This window comes from Strongylocentrotus purpuratus, unplaced genomic scaffold (genome assembly GCF_000002235.5).
Source record: "Strongylocentrotus purpuratus isolate Spur 01 unplaced genomic scaffold, Spur_5.0 spur5_scaffold_18, whole genome shotgun sequence".
In the NCBI taxonomy this organism is placed as follows: Eukaryota; Metazoa; Echinodermata; class Echinoidea; order Camarodonta; family Strongylocentrotidae; genus Strongylocentrotus; species Strongylocentrotus purpuratus.
In genome coordinates this window covers 29,909,517-29,932,592 of record NW_022145603.1, presented here as the reverse complement: position 1 = coordinate 29,932,592, position 23,076 = coordinate 29,909,517, and the positions used below count along the sequence as shown (strand labels likewise).

Genomic DNA, 23,076 nt, shown 5'->3' with positions numbered 1-23,076 from the left:
TTTAATACCTATGGAAATAAACTTAAGTATTGCCCTAAACGTGAATGGATGGATAAGCACACGTCCAAGTTGGACTCCATATCATATGACTCTGTTGCAGGAGAGGAGGACCTCACCCATCTATGTGAATAAGCAGGAGGAGGAGGGGTGGGGGATATTTGTGATGACCGTGACTTTTGATGGCTTTGGAAATATGTTTCCTTACCAGACAATCTGGTATTGCTACAACAAACCCTTTATTTGTTTTGTTTTTTGTTTGGAGGGGGAGTTTCTTTTAGGTTGTGATGTTGGCATGCTACCTAGATACACTTTTGAACTGTAGAGATGAGCTCATTCAGTGAAACATGCCAAGAACCTTCATTAGTCCCATAGGAGTACTTGGTGGACTAAGGTACCAGTACACACATGGACTCTTAGGAAAGGTCTAAATCAGATGTAGTGGTTTTACTTGTTATTAATGCAATTCAAGCACACTGGCATCAGGCCAGGCAAAGCCTTTGAAATGATTATGTTTTAATCCAAAGGCCAGTTCAGGTTTTGTTTAATACCTATGGAAATAAACCTAAGCATTGCCCCAAACGTGAATGGATGGATAAGCACACGTCCAAAGTTGGACTCCATATCATATGACTCTGTCGCAGGAGAGGAGGACCTCACCCATCTATGTGAATAAGCAGGAGGAGGAGGGGAGGGGGGAAGTTTCTTTTAAGTTGTAAAGTTGGCATGCTACCTAGATACACTATTGAACTGTAGAGGTGAGCTCATTCAGTGAAACCTGCCAAGAATCTTAATTAGTCCCATAGGAGTACTTGGTGGACTATAAGGTACCAGTAAACACAGGGACTCTTAGGAAAGGTCTAAATCAGATGTAGTGGTTTTACTTGTTATTAATGCAATTCAAGCACAATGGCATCAGGCCAGGCAAAGCCTTTGATATGATTATGTTTTGATCCAAAGGCCAGTTCAGGTTTTGTTTAATACCTATGGAAATAAACTTAAGTATTGCCCTAAACGTGAATGGATGGATAAGCACACGTCCAAGTTGGACTCCATATCATATGACTCTGTTGCAGGAGAGGAGGACCTCACCCATCTATGTGAATAAGCAGGAGGAGGAGGGGTGGGGGATATTTGTGATGACCGTGACTTTTGATGGCTTTGGAAATATGTTTCCTTACCAGACAATCTGGTATTGCTACAACAAACCCTTTATTTGTTTTGTTTTTTGTTTGGAGGGGGGAGGTTCTTTTAGGTTGTGATGTTGGCATGCTACCTAGATACACTTTTGAACTGTAGAGATGAGCTCATTCAGTGAAACATGCCAAGAACCTTCATTAGTCCCATAGGAGTACTTGGTGGACTAAGGTACTAGTACACACATGGACTCTTAGGAAAGGTCTAAATCAGATGTAGTGGTTTTACTTGTTATTAATGCAATTCAAGCACACTGGCATCAGGCCAGGCAAAGCCTTTGAAATGATTATGTTTTAATCCAAAGGCCAGTTCAGGTTTTGTTTAATACCTATGGAAATAAACCTAAGCATTGCCCCAAACGTGAATGGATGGATAAGCACACGTCCAAAGTTGGACTCCATATCATATGACTCTGTCGCAGGAGAGGAGGACCTCACCCATCTATGTGAATAAGCAGGAGGAGGAGGGGAGGGGGGAAGTTTCTTTTAAGTTGTAAAGTTGGCATGCTACCTAGATACACTATTGAACTGTAGAGGTGAGCTCATTCAGTGAAACCTGCCAAGAATCTTAATTAGTCCCATAGGAGTACTTGGTGGACTATAAGGTACCAGTTAACACAGGGACTCTTAGGAAAGGTCTAAATCAGATGTAGTGGTTTTACTTGTTATTAATGCAATTCAACCACAATGGCATCAGGCCAGGCAAAGCCTTTGATATGATTATGTTTTAATCCAAAGGCCAGTTCAGGTTTTGTTTAATACCTATGGAAATAATAAACCTAAGTATTGCCCTAAACGTGAATGGATGGATAAGCAGACGTCCAAGTTGGACTCCATATCATATGACTCTGTTGCAGGAGAGGAGGACCTCACCCATCTATGTGAATAGGCAGGAGGAGGAGGGGTGGGGACATTTGTGATGATCGTGACTTCTGATGACTTTGAACATATATTTCCTTGGTAATGCTACAAAAAACCAATTATTTGTGTTATTTTTTGTTTGGGGGGGAGGGGGGATCTTTTAGGTTGTAAAGTTGTCATGCTACCTCGATACACTCTTGAACTGTAGAGATGAGCTAATGCAGTGAAACCTGCCAAGAACCTTAATTAGTCCCATAGGAGTACTTGTTAGACTAAGGTACCAGTAAACACAGGGAAAGGTCTACATCAGATTTAATGGTTTTACCTGCTATTAGTGCATTTCAAGCACAATGGCATCAGGCTGGGCAAAGCCTTTGCCACTATTTTATTTCATGTTGCATTTAAATATGGCCTGTACTCGCACTGATTGTGAGAGCAAGCTTACTCCATATTCAGTTAAGTATTCTTTCCTCAATTTCTCAGGTGAGAAAGATTTTTCCCTCCTTGCCCGTAGCACCACATTCAACTTTCTTCTTCTGTCATTCAGAAGCATTTCATGATTGATGAGTAATTATTAGCAGCAGACGTTCTCTACTTGAACAGAGCTGATATTTTCAGAGCTGAAGAGCTGGTCTCTTTAAATAGGACATTTTATGCACAACAAACTAAAATGCCATTATTTACACTGTGGGCTTCACAATGCTAATATGATTTTGTTTTATTCATTTTGTTGGTTTTTATTTGACCTCATAATATGCTGATCTTTATCTACTGTATACCCTGAACTAAAACAGAAGTGCAATGTTAAGAATTATTTCATGAAGCATATATTTGGAGTGGACTTTAAAAGATTATTATTATTATTATTGGGAAATATCGAGCCACAATTTTGATCTTGGTTGAATCAAGACTTGTTGAGAACTCAGAAAAGACACTCTGGAAGATGACTCACATATAATTGTCAGTCACTTGGGATATTTGAACAGACTTACATGAAATAAATCTATTCCTTGATATGATAATTTCATGACATACAAGCACCCCTGAAGATGACCATACTTGATATTGTAACAGTAGACCTATGAAGGGAACTTTGGGCATGGGGTGGGGGTACCAAACTTATGGGGTAGATGATCGACATGCATCATGAAGTGATGTAGTCTGGGGTTGTATCATTTCTCCTTTTTTCCCATTTTCCCATTTTGTCTACCATCTCTGCATCTTTTTTGCCCTTTTTTACCCCTGCCCTTCAAAATAATTATTCTTTTAAATCAGAAAGTTTGTGTTTTTAGGAAATCATTCCAGGCCATTTCTCATTGCTTTGACAGGCATATTTGTCAGTGTGAGAAATCAGAGAAGCAATTTGCTATTACCAGGGAGATTGAATGACATTGGCCGAGGAAGATAATGACATGGCTGACAATATAAAGTATGGTATTTGGTTTTGATCAATGCATCTTTTATGTTAAGTAAAATATGTCCCAATACTCACTCTGTAAATAGTTTAAAAAATCATGATTAATTAGATTGATCCTAGACAATTGCATGAATTACGTGGATACATAAAACTAACTTGAAGAATGATATTTAATTCAACCTCCTAACTGCAGAATATGGATCTGGTAGAATCAGTCGAGTAATTCTGAATCGTGCACACTGAATACTGCTATTTCTCTTTAGTTTTTATATGTGTTTTTTCCTATTCGACCTACTTCTTGATAGTTGCCAATAATTTTTGTTTAAAGATACAAATTAGTGTTTTTGCACGACGCACTTGCTGGAAATGTTATAGCAGGGTTTAATAATTTATTTACTCTCTCGCTCCGACACCACTTTCTGTACAATTGGGTTTTTTCATAATTTGAGCTGCTCTGTGAATGTCTTTATAACTGACACAATGCAAGGTTTATCTGGCGATTTACATGAAATTATTTCTCTATAGATACATCCGACAAAGACAAATTGTGTGATTTATTAGTGGCTTATCCAGTTAAAGAGGCTCCAGAAACAACTAAATTGGAGGCCACTTAATGTGAATATGTATGATTTTGTAATGATGAATGGATGTAATGTATGTTTATGAAATAAGAAAGAGATGTTATGTGGCATTTTGGCCTAATGAAGCCACATAATGTGAATATGTATATGATTGTGTAATTATGAATGGATGTAATGTGTGTTCAATAATGAAAAGAAATTATGTGGCATTTTGGCATAAGGAAAAGAAATTATGTGGCATTTTGGCATAAGGAAAAGAAATTATGTGGCATTTTGGCATAAGGAAAGGAAATTATGTGGCATTTTGGCATAAGGAAAGGAAATTATGTGGCATTTTGGCAAAAGGAAAAGAAATTATGTGGCATTTTGGCATAAGGAAGCCACATAATGTACATATGATTATGATTGTATAATGATGGATGGATGTAATGTATGTTTATGAAATAATGAAAAGAAATTATGTGGCATTTTGGCATAAGGAAAGGAAATTATATGGCATTTTGGCATAAGGAAAGGAAATTATGTGGCATTTTGGCATAAGGAAAAGAAATTATGTGGCATTTTGGCATAAGGAAAGGAAATTATGTGGCATTTTGGCATAAGGAAAGGAAATTATGTGGCATTTTGGCATAAGGAAAGGAAATTATGTGGCATTTTGGCATAAGGAAAGGAAATTATGTGGCATTTTGGCATAAGGAAAGGAAATTATGTGGCATTTTGGCACAAGGAAAAGAAATTATGTGGCATTTTGGCATAAGGAAAGGAAATTATGTGGCATTTTGGCATAAGGAAAGGAAATTATGTGGCATTTTGGCATAAGGAAAGGAAATTATATGGCATTTTGGCATAAGGAAAGGAAATTATGTGGCATTTTGGCATAAGGAAAAGAAATTATGTGGCATTTTGGCATAAGGAAAGGAAATTATGTGGCATTTTGGCATAAGGAAAGGAAATTATGTGGCATTTTGGCATAAGGAAAGGAAATTATGTGGCATTTTGGCATAAGGAAAGGAAATTATGTGGCATTTTGGCATAAGGAAAAGAAATTATGTGGCATTTTGGCATAAGGAAAGGAAATTATGTGGCATTTTGGCATAAGGAAAGGAAATTATGTGGCATTTTGGCATAAGGAAAGGAAATTATGTGGCATTTTGGCATAAGGAAAGGAAATTATGTGGCATTTTGGCATAAGGAAAGGAAATTATGTGGCATTTTGGCATAAGGAAAGGAAATTATGTGGCATTTTGGCATAAGGAAGCCACATAATGTACATATGATTATGATTGTATAATGATGGATGGATGTAATGTATGTTTATGAAATAATGAAAAGAAATTATGTGGCATTTTGGCATAAGGAAAGGAAATTATATGGCATTTTGGCATAAGGAAAGGAAATTTTGTGGCATTTTGGCATAAGGAAGCCACATAATGTACATATGATTATGATTGTATAATGATGGATGGATGTAATGTATGTTTATGAAATAATGAAAAGAAATTATGTGGCATTTTGGCATAAGGAAAGGAAATTATATGGCATTTTGGCATAAGGAAAGGAAATTTTGTGGCATTTTGGCATAAGGAAAAGAAATTATGTGGCATTTTGGCATAAGGAAAGGAAATTATGTGGCATTTTGGCATAAGGAAAGGAAATTATGTGGCATTTTGGCATAAGGAAAGGAAATTATGTGGCATTTTGGCATAAGGAAAGGAAATTATGTGGCATTTTGGCATAAGGAAAAGAAATTATGTGGCATTTTGGCATAAGGAAAGGAAATTATGTGGCATTTTGGCAAAAGGAAAAGAAATTATGTGGCATTTTGGCATAAGGAAGCCACATAATGTACATATGATTATGATTGTATAATGATGGATGGATGTAATGTATGTTTATGAAATAATGAAAAGAAATTATGTGGCATTTTGGCATAAGGAAAGGAAATTATATGGCATTTTGGCATAAGGAAAGGAAATTTTGTGGCATTTTGGCATAAGGAAAAGAAATTATGTGGCATTTTGGCATAAGGAAAGGAAATTATGTGGCATTTTGGCATAAGGAAAGGAAATTATGTGGCATTTTGGCATAAGGAAAGGAAATTATGTGGCATTTTGGCATAAGGAAAAGAAATTATGTGGCATTTTGGCATAAGGAAAAGAAATTATGTGGCATTTTGGCATAAGGAAAGGAAATTATGTGGCATTTTGGCATAAGGAAAGGAAATTATGTGGCATTTTGGCAAAAGGAAAGGAAATTATGTGGCATTTTGGCATAAGGAAGCCACATAATGTACATATGATTATGATTGTATAATGATGGATGGATGTAATGTATGTTTATGAAATAATGAAAAGAAATTATGTGGCATTTTGGCATAAGGAAAGGAAATTATATGGCATTTTGGCATAAGGAAAGGAAATTATGTGGCATTTTGGCATAAGGAAAAGAAATTATGTGGCATTTTGGCATGAGGAAAGGAAATTATATGGCATTTTGGCATAAGGAAAGGAAATTATGTGGCATTTTGGCATAAGGAAAGGAAATTATGTGGCATTTTGGCATAAGGAAAAGAAATTATGTGGCATTTTGGCATTAGGAAGCCACATAATGTACATATATATATATGATTGTATAATGATGAATGGATGTAATGTATGTTTGTTCAATAAGGATTGGCATTGTATATTATGTAAAGTCAAAATAGTCAACATAGGACATATTGCACATTCTGATTAGAAACATTTGTGGTTCTATGTAACCACGCAAATATAGACTTTGTCAATAGTGAACCTCTTGCCATGGGAAGCAACACTTTAACATTCACATAAAAAAAGAGCAAGACAAGGTACAGGAAATACAATGATAATTGAGTGTGACAAGGTGGAAATAAATAAGTTAATAGAATATGGATATAAATGGCAGTATTGGCTTTGAAGAATGTTGGAATACCTGTTAAACTGGTGTGAAGATGGCAGAACTGGTGTGAAGATGTTGAGGGAACTGGTGTGAAGATGGCAGAACTGGTTTGAAGATGTGTGGGGAACTGGTTGGAAGATGATGACGGTATAGGGGAGATAGTTGAGAGGCGGGTGTTGTTAGATGATGTCCTTGTCTTGCTCTTTTTTTATGTTTACCTGTAGGAGAATATAACAAATCATTCAAATAAAAACCATATCATCTTGCATTCATATGCAAATGAATGTATAAGGTGGCACAACCAGCCTGTGCTCCCATTTGAAAACTAAATGGCATAGTACACATACCCTCGAATTGTGTCCACCTTTTAAATTTTCAAACAAAATATATGTGCATGTAGGAACATTTTGGAATTGTGCCTCTTGAATCTCAGATAAGAAACTGTTCTACGAGTGTTTGTCTAAAGCCTCGGTCACAAATTACGAACTGCTACGAACGCCGTGCGAACGATTTTCAGACAATGGAAATTCGGGAAGAAAATGGAAAAACGGAGATTCGTACAAAATTATCGTTCGTACAAACATTTGTGACTGTAGCATTACATTGACTTTAAAAAAATTGCTGAAAGTTTTTTGAACAATAAAGATGAAATTGTGGTTTAGGAAAAAAGAGGTGATATAGTCATAGTTGTCAGCATGATCAAAGCAGTACTCATAGATATCTATGTCCAGGCGCGGATCCAGGGTTTCTTAAATGGGGGGGGGGGGGGGGGGGGGGGGGGGGGGGGGGGGGCGAATTTGAAATTATGCGAGCCAAATATTGGTACGTAATGGTGACCAGCAGTGGTGTAATAAGCAAAAACGGTTGGGGGCAGACCGCATCACCCCACTCTTACATGCAGGCCCTGCTGAATATTTTTCAAAGTGGGTGGGGGAGGCTAAAGTATTTACGACCAGGTAGAGCATAGCGTAAATTGGCGTGGGGTCTAGGGGCGGAGCCCCCGGAAGCTCGGGGTATGGGCATTTAATTACGGTCAGATGAGCATATTTTGATACCTTATTTGTGACACTGGCAGGTCAATAATTGGCATGGGGTCCAGGGGGCAGAGCCCCCAGAAGCTCAAGGGTTTTAGGCATTAAATTATCGTCAGATGAGCAGCCAGGGCCCGCCTTAGGGTGGAACACAGGGGGCATAGCCCCCGGAAGCTCAGGGGTTTTAAGCATTTAATCACGGTCAGATAAGCATATTTTGATACCCCATTATTTTGTGACACTGGCAGGTCACTATTCTTTCTTTCTTTCCATCATTTCTCTTCAATATACTTTTTCCAAAAAAGTGTGGGGGGGGGGGGGGGCGATTCCCCACCGTTTCACAGGCCCTGACATGTAGGCCTCTTAATAAGCATATTTCTTGCCTGACTGTAAATTTTGTAATTTGTCACTTTTCAACAAACGCACACAAAAGTAAAATTTACTAAAAAGTGAGGAAAATTCTTGGAAAATTATGTCATTTCAGTAACATTTGTAAATCACCGTTATCGAATTAGAAATAAACCATCTTTGAATTTTTTGGTCCCTTTTAACTCTCCCCTTCCCTTTCCCTTCCTTCTCTCTTTTTTTTTGGCGGAGGCGGGGGGAGGCAAGGGCCTTTTCGCCCCCCAATCCACAACTTGTTGGCGGGAATATTGCAACTGATATCCCTCTTGTCTTTTCTTCTTCCTCTTTTTTTCCTTCCCTTTATCTTCTCTTTTCCTTTTTTTCTTTCCCTTTCCTTAATTCTCTTTTATTTTTTTGATAGGGGGGGGGGCAGGGAGGCAAGGCCCCCTTGGATCCGCGTCTGTCTATCTCAACATACCATTTCTAATGGTTTCACATCTCTATTTTTCAGAATGTTGATCGAGTTAACTTACCGGTCCAGGCTAGAATTCATCGGAATCGGACATAACCTCCGGGCCGGCATGAATGTTATCTGTGAAACAAAGAACATAAGGGAAAACATAAGTTAACTCTCTTACTAGAAGCAATTTCACATAGTAATGTATTTGAGGCAGCTAATAGAATTTTGTGGTAATCCTCACTTTTAAATAACAGTAGTCCTTACAATATGTTATTCAAATTAAACAATGAGGTAACAAAATATAAGGTAAACAAAATATAATCCATGGTCTTGTGTTATGATATAAATACTCTCCTGTGGAATAGTACAGACCATATACCACTGACTTCGGTATTTGAATCCAGGGCTCCACTCCTGGGTTTTGCTGGATATTCTTTAGGTTTGATCCCTATTTTATAATTAATGCCAAGATGCGTTTGAATAGGACCCAAGCTGTTACAAATACTTGAATATGGTGAGATGAATATTCATGCGCATGTGTTCCTTTATATGGCCATTTGGTTTATGCTGTATAGTCACTAAGTCACTAAAACACTGATCAGACATGGTTGATTTTGCATGATTCTTTTCATTGTTTTACTGTCTGTGTGAATGTCATGTTTAATGGAGTCTAAGAGGTCAGACACCCTGCACCTAAATACATGTACATCATTTCACACACAATTATAGATTCCCCTGTTTTCACTTTCCACATGCCACTTTCCTAATGCAATCACATTTAAAGTATACCTCTTTGCCAAATGACTAGTAAGAACTTATTACTTCCATCAAGATAATGATCAATATTGTATTTCAATAGCCTAATGTTGATTGCGTACATAAAGTTCCTTGGTCAGGCAAGCCAAATTGTTTGACTAGTTTGTTTAACTTGTACTAGGTGAATGTAATAGTTTGTTAGAAGGCAATCAAGTCTGAATTATAATATATTTAATGGCCTACCAATATACCGTGTGAGTCCCAAAAAAGTTTACACCTAGAAAATTGCTTATTATTTTTAAAATTATTTATGAACAGTAACCTATTCTACATCTTATGAAAGAGAGTTTTATCCCAAATCATTTGGTATCATTTTTGTGTGGTATGTGTTCACGCTTGGATGAATAGGTGGCATTGTTTGCGAGAGAGCAAAAATCGACTTGCGCCAAAGTGATGCCTACAGTATGTATTATGCGGAGTTATTAGCGGAGTGAGAGAATGAATTGAATGTATCGAATGAAATGCATTGCATATGCTTTTTGCAGAAGCAAAGTCACACACACACAGGTGTGCACACATGTTCGTTGATATTCGATATTTGATATGTGTGGCATGATTAATTTTGTTAAGGATGTTATTTGGATCTGCAAAGACCGAATTAATACCGAAATCCCAATTATTTTATTCAAACATCACATAAGCAACTTTGGCGCAAGTCAATTTTTGCACTCTCGCAAACAATGCCTCCTGTAAAAAAAATGTGGGCTCACACTGTATATAAAAATAAATAGAATACTACTAATTGGGTCCTTTTTACCCAGTGTGCCCATATCAAAGTCAATACTGCTCATATTCATAACCGCAATTGCTAGCTTCTCTTTTACACTTGGGTAGAGACTGCCAAATGTACATTAATGTCTTCCCAAATGACGTTAGTGCCAGGCTGGGGTTCGAACCCTCAACCTATCTTTGAAAAATCAGAGAAACAGATTGTTGAAATTTTGAATAAAATTGGATAATACAATAACAAAGTTGTCAATTTGTTAATATTGTAATCGTGGAAATTTAAAATTGGTTGAATCGATAATGTCATTATGTTGTAGTGCCAGACAACTCTTCTGTTTGTTCCAGCACAACAAATTACTAAAATGCTTATTTTTCAAAAAGTATAACAGTTAGGAGAGTCGGTCACGAATATATCACAATCCACTCGCTAAATTGCCAATTTGAGATTTGCATGGAAAAAAACATTCATAGCTTTCTGATAATTTACCCAATTTGCCAATTTAATTTTTTTATTGTCAAGCTTTCACAAGAGTTAACTGATTATAAACACCAAGGTTTGATTGTCCTTTAAGATTAGATAGTCCACATGTTAGCAGGTTAGAACTTCATATCAATTGCTGTGTCATTTTTTATTATTACCATAGGAGCACATTACAGTGAAGGGTGACATGATAAAACAAAATAATCTCAAAGTTACACTTAGCTAAACTAAATACATTTACAACAAATATGGATTTGATTATTAGTTATGGATAGGAAATAATTATGGCTATTGGTGATTATTTGACTAGGCCCATGTATATCAATTCAAAAGTAATGTATAAAAAAAACCCTACGTTTTATTATAAACCTAAAATTACACATCTAATGCTGTAAAAGTTGTAGAAAAATATTACTCATAACATGCATGTATATAAAATGGTTCTCCAATATCAGAAAAGTATTTTGTAGATTTTCTTTTGGTTCGTTCTCATAATACAGTGTTATAAATTTGTTAACAATGGGGCTTTGTAAGTAGCTGTCTCCATCACAACAAAATCACTGATAGGAGATCAGTTTCTTATTATTTGTGCAATTGTTTGAATGCTTTCACTACGTAAATCATTCTGATTTTTTTTTCTTCAATCAGGTCAGCTTTGTATGAAGGATTCCAGGAGGATTTATTCTATTTGAACCCTTTTGGTATGATACCTTTCAACCTTAACAGTAGAGAAGATGGAGTCTGGATATAGATGCATTGGCTCTGCTTCATCACATGCATGGTGAGACTTTAATTACACAGTATATGTGAGTTCTAACTGAGGAAAGAAAAGGACAGGCAAGGCCATAATGACCCCATAATCACTGTGTCTCTTTGAGGTAGGTTTCTGCATTAGAAAATAGTTGAAACAACTTTGCCATACAATACTTTCATCATACCCAATACTGGTAATGAACATGGTAATGGTATTTATGGTTGAAATGTATAATATCTGTTTGGTAATCCATTTTATATACATCCACGTGTCCTCATAATGTTCAATTAGATAGAAGGTATAGAACTTGCGGTTATTGTTCAAAGAAAAGTTTGCTGCTAAAGAACTAAAGTGATAGAAGCCGGAAAAACAATGATGCCCTTGAAGATGTGAAATGTTTATGACCATTTCGTTGTTCACAACTGCATGCTACTTGGCATTTTTAATCAATAAGATGTCCTGTAATAAAAAGCTAATTACAGCTTACATCTAACAAGTTTTGAATTTGTAAGTTCATGATAGCTTAACCCACTTCATGAAAACAAATTGTAATTTTGTTAACCCTGTATGATTGTACTTACAGTGTTGTGTGCAGTACATTAAGACATGGCGTCTTCTGCCATCTCGTGAGCATTGATGGCCTCTGAGTGTCATCGCTTGGCATCTGATAGGCCGCATTCTAATTAACACTTCTATTCTGGTATGAAGAAGATAAAATATATATGTAAAATGCTAATGTACATGCTATCAGTGACTAAAAGTAACAACTTCTGAAATCATCTTAGTAATATGTTCAGTAAAATGATAAGACTAAAAAGTAATTTCAAAATGCAATAAGTTATTGAACATGTAAGACTTTTCCAAAGATCATATTGTATCATTTGTATATATATTCACATGGGCTGTATAGAACCGATATCTATTATCTTTGATTGAATACTTATAAAATGGGGTGCTAGTTATTTGTATGGAATGAATGTATTTTGTAATCAAGGTGCATCATTTGTCCATGTTCTTTGCCATCTTATTATATGAACTGTAATAAGAACTAAATTTATATTTTACTCTTCCAATCTATGATGGGACTAGATGCTTCGTCTTGCCGTATTGCAAGCAGCATTGTGAGTACAATCATACAGAGTTAACACAAATATGTATACATGGTGTGATAGTTACCAATGGACGTGATAAAAACTTGATGTTGAATGTAGTGGATAATGATGATGATAATAACAATAATGATATTAATAACCATTATAATAACACAAGACATTATTGATAGCTGTATACACCTCTCTCTGTATACATGTACGATATTTTTGATGCATAACTACATCTATGTTTCATTGTTTTTGTTTTTGTTTTCTGTCAACTCAAAATTATTTTATTAAATCTGTCTTTTGTTATGAATTAATTTATATGTTTATATGTGTATCCATATACATGTTCATATGCAATGTAAATACCACCAATCTTCATTCTTAAATTGACAGTAAATATGAACCTTATATTAAACCTTATGAATATACAGAAAGAAACTAGATCAGGTGATAGTCGACTTGCTACAGTAATGATCCTGCCAATGTGTGGAATGATTTACTTGACCACTATTGAAGCATCATCCTCAGTTGTATATATAAAGATTATATAGGCGTGAAGAAAATGGTCTAGGAACTGAGACGTAGCTGTACTTACGAGTGTATTACTTGTAAAGTACAGCTACGTCTCACGTTCCTAGACCATTTTCTTCACGCCTACATATTCTGGAACACCCGTTGTCATGTCAGAGTTGAGAATTCTCGCACTTTTATAAAGATATATATATTTGCATGTGTTTGTATGTGTGTGTCTGTGTGTGTGTGTGTGTGTAGTTATAGACAATCACCTGAACCAACCAATGTATATCTCTCTGATTTTACCAAAATCATCTTTTCAAGATGGTGGGATTATTTTTCAACATATGCAATATAGTTATAAGTTCAACGGGAGGTCATTGCAGAAAAAACTATAAGACTTTCATAATTTATGAGAAGTGTCGTGGTCGAGTGTATACATCACCGGACCGTGGATCACAAGGTCCGCGGTTTGAGTCCCACTGCAGCACTAATGTTCTTGGGCAAGACATTAATCTACATTTGCCACACTCGGCCCAGGTGATGTAAATTGGTACCTGATAGGAATTAATTGCTTGAAATGCTAGAGCGCCGTAATGGCAGCCATGTTAAAGCCGGGTAATAATTGCAGAGTGCCAGGAGTTTCAAGTCTTACAGATGTGAGCACTATACAAAAATAAACACTATTATGAAAGAAAGTAATGTAATGTTTTAGCAATAAATATTTCCCCCGTTTTTTTTAATGAATACATTTTGAAAGGTCTGGGATTTTTCAGAAACTCTATTTAAATTTTTAATATTGATGCTAACGAGAAAGATAATACTATCAAACAGTAAAATGGATGAGTTTATTTTCTGACTCTGTTTCAACTTTTCTTTTGGATATTTACTTTAAAAAGCTATAAGCAATAAAAGTAAAAACCTGTATAAAGAAGTTTAAACCAAAAGTTTGACTGAAAATAATGGACTAGTGTGGTTTCATTACAAAGTTGATTACTTTCTTATCTTAATGATGTTTGGTATAATTAGTAGATATGAATGGGGTTTCACTCGGAGACAAAATTCTTCAAAACTGTCACTGCCAAAACTTATGAATCCATTATGTATCTTTACATTTGATCTTATTTTAAAGCCTGTTATGTTATTGTGTACAATATATTCAGCCTAAAAAAAATGTTTTATTGTCCTTTAATGTGTCATGAATAAAGTGTTGTGAGCCTTTCTGTAGAAAACTCTAAACAGCGACCGTCGCCCACTAAAAAATAAAAACCGTGAACGCCGCCCAAATATCCCTGGTTTCTAGCTGGTGCACGAGGCCGGGGTCTACTTGCATGTAATTTACGCTATAGCAGGATTTTGAAACTAGGGTAGAAGACGAGTTACAATTCGCGAATAATTTGATAATTTTATGCATTTATATCCCATTTAAACAAACAAAAAACATATTTTTTTATTCATTTAAAAATATTTTAAAACGGTGACTTTTTTTTTTTTTTTTTTTTTTTTTTTTTAAAGCCGACCGTATATTTCAAATTTTTGGGCTGGTCCCAAAGGGCAATACATCTGTTTTTTTTTAATGGCCGAATTGATTTGGTCAAGGATGTATTTTCCTGTACAGATTGTGCCTTTTAAGCATCAATATTTTTCTTTAAGCCTACAGTAGGCCTAACGTAATTTAGTTGGATTGAAAGTAGCGCTCGATCTATACATAATGAAAATAATAATTTTGTAATATTATCATTTACCTAACTACCCATATTTCTGGTTAAATATCTGTATTGTTTAATTATTTTGTTTTAAGATTTTTGTTTGTGTGTACTTATGATAATAACAATAATAAAACGAAGCTTAATTATAAAGCGCTTTTCACCGAAGTCTAAATATACTTATATTTGTTGTCTTCTTTTAATTTTTACCCTGTAGAAGATTTCAAAATTCGGCATTTGCCCATGATGGAAAGTTGTTAATAAACCAGTTCAGTCCTTTCAATTTAATTTTACTCAATTACAATATAATACAGAAGTGTGGTATACAGCATTAACGCATCTTGATCAAAGAAAATTCAATAAGAGTACTCACTCCTCCTCTGTGTAATTTAAGCGGTGCTGCCAACAGATGCGCGAAAGGTGTCGCGTGTCCCTCTTGCATCGGGGTCCAAAACCTCCCTGTGTGCGGCATAAACACTGGTGCCTAACTCTGGCCCATGGCCCAACGTCAGGGTCGATCACATTCATGATGAAGGCTGTTAAGGTCAAGAAAAAATAGAGTCGATGGTAATTGATAAATCAAAACGAACGACAATTTGAATCATTTGAACTTTATGGAAAATCTGTCTTTTTCACACATTGTTTTATCATTGTATATTGCCTTGTCTACCCAGCCTGAAAGCCCGGCTTTATGTCAGGAGGTATGGGAAGCCGGGGCAGGCGCGGATCTACGGGGGGTTTAGGGGGTTTAAACCCCCCCCCCCCCTTGGGCGCCCCCCCCCCCAAAAAAAAGGGGAAAAAAGGAAGAAAAAAAGAAAGAAAAAAGAACGCACGCTGGAGAGAAACCCTTTCAAGTGCAAATATTGTGAGAAGATATTCAACTCATCTGGTAACTTAACCAAACACATGATAACTCTGGATATAACTGTATTAAACTGTTACTTGATTTAAAAAGACGTTATCATGCACTGCTTTTTATGGTCTCCATTGTGTTAATAGATGCCAGGAAAACATCACTTACGGGGTTCAAATAAACACCCCCCAAAAAATCGGCTCGCCGCTTTGCGGCTCGTGGACGATGCTCCGCATCGTCATTATTTTGGTCAACCCCCCCCCTTAGCAAAAAGCTAGATCCGCCCCTGCGGGGGGATGATACAATAACATTAAAGGAAGTTTATCCCTTTTGCAGCCAATATCTAATTCTGTAGAACTTTGCAGGAATTATGAATATGTCACATAATTATGTCTGTGAAATTTAAACATTAGCCCTAGTATTCAAATTATGCAATAGGAACCCTGTCTACTTTTTAGACGTACTTCACTGTGCAGTGAGTGACTGACTGACTTCTTTTCTTTTCTTTTCTTTTCTTTTCTTTGCATGGTAATAACATACATAAAATGAGCTCTAAAGGGTACATGAGCATTTGTCTACATCAATAACCCACTTCTTGTAACGGCCAAAATTAAACTGATTGAATCTTTGCGCAGCACAAAACGTACGACCATTCGGTACAAGGGTCTGAAAATCGGACTATTTAATTAAACGACCGCGATCATTAAATTTGATTCGACAACTAACGGTCCTTATTTTCCAACAAAAATACATTTTCAAGCCCTTTTGTTTTAGGTGAGTTCTAAATTACTATCATCTTTCAAATGCCGTTGGAATTCAACCTTTTCATATTTTTGGCCTGCAAATGGGACATAGTACCTATTTGATATCCCAAATATATTTAAATTTAAATGTGCTGGCAAATGATGAAGTATGAACTTGTTATTCTCGTTGGGATTTTAGTTTTAGGTGTGACGAGTGTTTCCTGAGGGGGTGGGTGCATAACACTCCTCTTTTCTTAGGGAACCATTCTACACAAGTCATTACATTTTTAATAATAACCTAAAATAAGGCTTAGCATGCAAGCCTACTGTAAAATTAGGCTTGTTTTGTAATTTTTTTGCCAAAATGTGTGATTTTGCAAATAGCACATTATCTTGTTTATATTGTTTTTATATTATATTCATAAAAAAATGATGTATATACATGTACTTACATAAGTATGAGAAAAAGACTGGCGAATAGACCTGTATAGGAAAAAGAAAAGAATAACCAATAACATGTATTAGAGATATAAAGAACACTCCGGACTCATTTAATTGGGTACAAAACTCTTTCCAATGATTTAAAGTATTTGTTGGGATGTTTCTGGGTCCTTGTGCAAGTTATGAAATTAATTTGCATTTGGGTTATTATATGAAAGTTTATATTATATTTGCTGCTATTCTTTGTGTTAACGCCCTTCTGGCTCTCAGTACACGACACCATCATGTTCTGTATAATATTTATCACAGGCCTATGACATGTAACACCAATTGAAAAATAATCTGTATTATATATAATTTTGGACAATAAAACTTGAGTCATGAATCTTTATTGCTTTCTGGTTGATAGGGAACTGATACTTCATGTATATATGTTAATTCAAAGTAGGGCCTATATCCCCCCAAATTCGTGATCTTGCACATCTCATAGTCAATTCGTCTTTGGTCATTCATTTTCGAACTTAGTCCATATAGAATTTGTCAAAGTCAAATCAAGTTCGTCAAAAGGTCAATCAAGTTCGGCACTCTTTCATTTGCAATACGGATGTGTGTTACACTTTGTCTTTTCATTTCTACTCGAGACTTACTTTGTGTATCTATACAAATCGATCTTCTCATTTTAATTTCAGAAATACGACGTATTAAAAGAAAAATTCAAATCATAAAAATGAATAACAGATGATAAAGAGGGAACGTGACTTGTTTTTTAATGACAATTTTCTAGAATTATTCAGTTTTCAATTTCTGATGAATTTGGAATATGATAAAAGGCTGTAAAAACTCAGCTGTGAAATAAGTTAAGCGATGAAAAATGAGGTTTTAATAGTAACTGCAGAAGCCGAACCCGAATGTCTGTCTTAATTAAGATCTGGAATATTAGGATCACCCCTCCCTCTCACACGATATAGGTCTTGACCTTCATGACTCAATTATTTGTGAAATTTTTGCTAAGCTTCTATTTTTACAATATTAAAGCAATATGTTTGGGGCTTTGCATGAGCTCTTGAAAAAAAAATATTTTGGATAATAAGGGAAGAGGACCAAAAAATAAGAAAATTGTGACATTTTCAGACCATTCAACCTTACCACATCTGATTTCAGCACTTGGTATGAAATTTGAAGGAGCATCAAACTGAGTTCTACGACTCGTGCTTCGACGTTAAATGCTTAATTTCTTAACTCAACGAATTCTCATTTTCATCCCTGGACCTAACCATAAAAACCCACCATAAATATGATAAAAACAATCACGATCCTTTCCCTAATTCTTTGATGAAATAAAGCCCGGAGGATAATGGCGCCGAAAGAATGTGTCAACCATAAGTTGTTATAAGCTCAGTTCAGTTCAGATTGCTTTCTTTTGTGTTGTAATTAGCAAATATTAACAAGATATTAGGCCAAATAACAACAATAACGAGTTTTCCAAGATGGCCGCCATGCTAAATATAGCTGGGGGGGGGGGGGGGGTTGTGCACACTAATTTTTTTTTTTTTTTTTTTTGGGGGGGGGGGGGGGCACGTCCCTGTTTGCCAGTACATTTTTGGCGAATTTGGGGCTGATTTTAACTTTTTTTTTTGGCCGGCAAAAAATAAACATGTTTAGACTTTAGCGACCCCGTCCGCTTCCTTTTTGGGGCCGCCTCCTACTTTTTTTTCTTAATTTTTTTTTTTTTTTTTCAAAGAAAAAAAAGAAGAAAAACACTTCTAAAATGGATCTATTTCTGATTTTAAAAAATAAAAGAAATGTCGGCGGCCATCTTGAAAAATAGCCCGACTGTCAGGGAAAATGTACCGAGCGGCCATTTTGAAAGAAGAAAAAAAAAGGCCCTCCTTCCTATTTTTCAAAAAAGCAGGACGCTAAACATGTTTTTTTTATTTTTTTATTTGGCCTTAGCGTTCATCAATTACACTGGAATATTTTCTTCACAATAAATTATTCTAAATGAAACATGGATAGATCTAAATGAACTTTTTTAGTATCTTAAATCTTGAATTTGTCGTGCCGAAAAAAATATGGTGACAGCTGTCCATAACATAAACGAAAAGACCTGCTCAAACATAAGGAAAACGGAAGATGGCAAGAAATAGCTTGATATACAACATACCTACGATAAGATGATATATGATAATGATTTAAACAATCTAAAAATGGAGCTAAATAACATTCAAATTACAATTTCAAAACTGCAACAAGAGTAGGAAACAAGTGCGTGTACTCACTTGAACGATAGCAACAGCAGAATGCGGGCCTATGTTGGTATTCCGAGTTGTGTACCTGAAATCTGCATAGGAAAGCCTTTGTCAAAGTTTCTTTGGCATGCATGACGTTGTTAATCTATTGGTATTTGGCGTGTTTTGAAACATGTATAGTTTAAGATTAGCTTTCTTTTTAAGAGCAATAGCCTTAATCATGTCGAAGTTCAAAAGGTTCTTTATATTGACACCCCTGTTAGACACCCCTTTATTGTCATCGACAAAGTCAAATGGAGGGAAAGATCATTGTGTAGCTTAGTGAAAGATGCTGGAATGGTTTAGTCTCGGAACCCAGCGGCGGATCCAGAGGGGCGGGAGGCCCAGGCCCCCATCCCTGGGGAAAAACATGTAAAAACACGTTAATTTTCCCTTTTGGGGGAGATGAGCCCCCTCCCCTGGCGCTCAAGGGGGGGGGGTGCGATTTTTCAAATTTTCGCTCAAATTAGTGCTCACTCCCCCCCCCCCCCCCCCCCCACCTGTCAGAACCTGTCCCGAAATTGTCACCCTTTCATCAAGCCCATGAAATTTCACCGCAAAATAACATTTGTTATGAAAGTCATTGGCAAAAATGGCTTGCAGACTAGTCTCCTGATTAGCCCCTTGTCGGGTCGATTTCACCCCATCTACCATCAAACTTTGTCAAAAGGATGCCATGAACTATGGTATTGAATTAGTATCTCTTCGGTTATGCTCATTGGAAATTTGTATTTCATTGCTCTATGTGAGGATCTTATTCAAATTAGTTCTTTTGTGAGCCCAGTTATGTACAGGTGCTTATGCAGATCTCCACTTCAATAGATGGATAGTCAAGTGTAAACAAAAGCTAGGTTCTCTCAGGTGCATAGCATTGCAGACTCGTTGTATGACATATTTTCATTTGGGTGTGCTAGTCAAAATGCACAGACAGCTCACTTTGATATTTGGTTCTGGAGAGAGAGGTCTGTTATATCATGGACCTATTACGGATGGATATTCATCGTTTTCTTAACGAATTCATTGTGATTGTCTCCGTCAATGTCGTCTCAATAACATTCCGTACATGTTTCTTCCCTTTGGTCTCATCATGGTCGCCGGCAAAAAGCCGGGACAGAATCAAGATAGTGATTTTACACATGTTAATCTACATGCGCGGAAGATAATTACTCGCCTAAATCATGGAATATAAATGTGCAGTTCTGGCTTATAATCGGAAATTGTTGTTCCGTGTACTGTACATGTATTTTTTTTTTTTTGAAAAACATGTTGATATTACCAGATAAAGGTTATTTTTGGATTTTGGGGTTGTGATTTAAAATCCCGTTTCCCCATATTTCCTCATAATATTCCAGAGTTACAACGCACAGGACTGATACAGATCATGGCCTTATAATTGTTTTATAAGGTCATAGGTGTGTGCAAAAGTTTGGGAATCAGAAATAATACATTTCATATCACCAAAATCGTCTGCTTTTCAAATTTGCTGCTTCCCATTGAGGATGTTACAGAGCACACCATCCAAACAAAACCCAAGAGAGGGAAACTGCTCCTTTGTCAATGACCAAAAATGCTTACGCAGTCGTTATTGTTAAAACAGCTGAATGTTCTCATTAAGATGCACATAATCAGAAGGCGGCAACTATGATTGGATCAAAGAAAGAATCACGTTGAATGTCCATCCGTATTAAGTCCATGGTTATATATATTTTGTTATTATATATATATATATATATATATATTTTTTTTTTTTTTTTTTTTTTTTTTTTTGGGGGGGGGGGGGGGGGAGTGCTGAGACTGTTTCCAGGCGCGGATCCAGGATTTCTTAGGGGGGGCCAAATTTGAAATTTTGCGAGCCAAATACTGGTACGTACTGGTAACAAGTATTGGCGTAATGAGCAAAAACGTTGAGGGCAGACAAAAATCCGCATCACCCCATTGTTACATGCAGCGCCCCGCAGAACGTTTTTTCAAATTTGAGGCATTTTATAACGGTCAGATAAGCATTCAGGGGGACGGCTTAGGCCCCCTGGTGTAGTCTAAGGGGGTGGCGCCCAGGCACGTAGCCACCCGGGGGGGGGGGGGGCACGTGCCCCCCTAAAATTTCCAAGATCGATTGAACTTTTTAGACCCCTTTTTTGTATGTATGTGCCCCCCCCCCCCCCCCACAAACATCAAACTCTGGCTACGTGCCTGCTCTCTCTCTCTCTCTCTCTCTCTCTTTTTCTCGCTGTCTTTATTTATAAATATATATATATATATATATATATATATATATCATCATAATCATTCTCTATATTTCACCTCCATTCTCTCTGTATCTGTTTCCTCTCCACACCCCCCCCCCCCCACCACCCACCCTCTCCTTCCCTTAATGTCTGTCCCATTCCATTTATCTTTCTCTTGATATCATGGTGTTGTTTTTTTAAATATCTTCCAAGTTATGCTGATAACATTTACGAAGTTATGTACGAACTGGCGGCCGGGGGTTCGAGGTTTTGAACACTCCCGCAAGTATGATATAATTACATGTATAGAAAGCACATATCCTTTCAAGGATATCTAGCACAGACTAATGTTTTAAAGAATTTTGTTCAAGAAATAAATAATTACATATTTTAATGCGGATATAGTAGCTAGCATGACTAGAATTTTTAAAACAATCGCCATGGCTCTATAAAAAGAAGGGGAAGTGGTGATGTTAATGTCATTTGACATATTAAAAACCGTTTTCACTATCTCCCCCCCCCCCTCCCGAATGGAATGGGAAGCATTGTTGATTGTATGACTAAATTTCTACGGGCGTTCAGGAGCACATATCCTTTCAAGGATATCTAGCACAGACTAATGTTTTAAAGAATTTTGTTCAAGAAATTAATAATTACATATTTTAATGCGGATATAGTAGCTAGCATGACTAGAATTTTTAAAACAATCGCCATGGCTCTATAAAAAGAAGGGGAAGTGGTGATGTTAATGTCATTTGACATACTAAAAACCGTTTTCACTATCTCCCCCCCCCCCCCCCCCCTCCCGAATGGAATGGGAAGCATTGTTGATTGTATGACTAAATTTCTACGGGCGTTAATGCAGTTTAATATCGTCCATCTTTCCGGGTAAAAATAATGACCTTAATTTTCCTGGCTGTAAGACGGAAATCCCTCTCATCATCACTATCTTCTGTAAGTTCTTTCCAATAAGAAAAAAGATAGCTAGTTTTCAGTTTCTCAAGTTTTCCCCAAACGCTCATATTAATAAACAAAACAAGAAAACAAGGGCCTTATTTCATAAAACTTGTCATCAATTAATAACAAGTTAGAATAACTGTAATGAGCTTATATACTGAAATCCTGACATATGACTGGCTGAGAGCAAATTTGTCATAGAAATTTAGCATTTGTAATTGTTTTGAATTGAACTTGATTTATTTCCACATTTGCATAACAAATACAGAAACAATATATACAAAAGTAAAACTACAGAAATACAGAAGATAAAAGGACAAATTTACACGACTTGAAAAACATACAATGTAAGTGTGGCGGGATCAAAACAAAATATGCAAAACTAATATGTCCATGATCCCGTACTGTTTAGAAGCATAGTGACAAGTCTAAAGACAACATAAAGCACACCAAGCAATAACACAATATATCGATATTAATAAAAAAAAAAAAAAAGGCATGAATTTTATTGCATTCACTGTATTGATAACAAGTTGTATGAATCAGGGCCCAATTCACTTACTTAAAAAGTGCAACAGAACGTTGATTATCATGTTTAAAAATACTCAAATTGGAAGGGGACACCCTATCCTCCTTTCTCGCTTGGTACATCCATAGTTGTGACCTTTT

At 36.3% G+C, this 23,076-nt stretch overlaps 1 protein-coding gene and 1 long non-coding RNA gene across 6 annotated transcripts in view; one reads left to right on the top strand and one right to left on the bottom strand.

Moving 5' to 3' along the window:
* Nucleotides 1-12,968, top strand: part of LOC105436494 — a 50,927-nt gene extending 37,959 nt beyond the window's left edge. For 3 of the 4 annotated variants that reach the window (XR_004064805.1, XR_004064803.1, XR_004064802.1), the window contains exon 7: nt 11,476-12,968. This is a non-coding gene — a long non-coding RNA (uncharacterized LOC105436494). The remainder of the gene's footprint in view (nt 1-11,475) is intronic. The other variant, XR_004064804.1, reaches the window with a different exon arrangement.
* Nucleotides 6,867-15,671, bottom strand: LOC105436495. Of its 2 annotated transcripts, XR_004064801.1 has the most exons (4): nt 15,274-15,671; nt 12,163-12,278; nt 8,878-8,936; nt 6,867-7,186 (listed from the first exon to the last, which is right to left on the bottom strand). XR_004064801.1 is itself a non-coding variant. In XM_030989694.1 (3 exons), the coding sequence occupies exons 1-3, from the start codon at nt 15,426-15,428 to the stop codon at nt 8,887-8,889; spliced, it is 321 nt and encodes a 106-aa protein (XP_030845554.1). In that variant the 5' UTR covers nt 15,429-15,671; the 3' UTR covers nt 8,714-8,886. The 2 variants fall into 2 exon arrangements, 1 of the variants encoding a protein (XP_030845554.1); XM_030989694.1 differs by lacking the exon at nt 6,867-7,186 and having other exon boundaries at nt 8,714-8,936.
* Between the last annotated feature and the right edge of the window lie 7,405 nt (nt 15,672-23,076).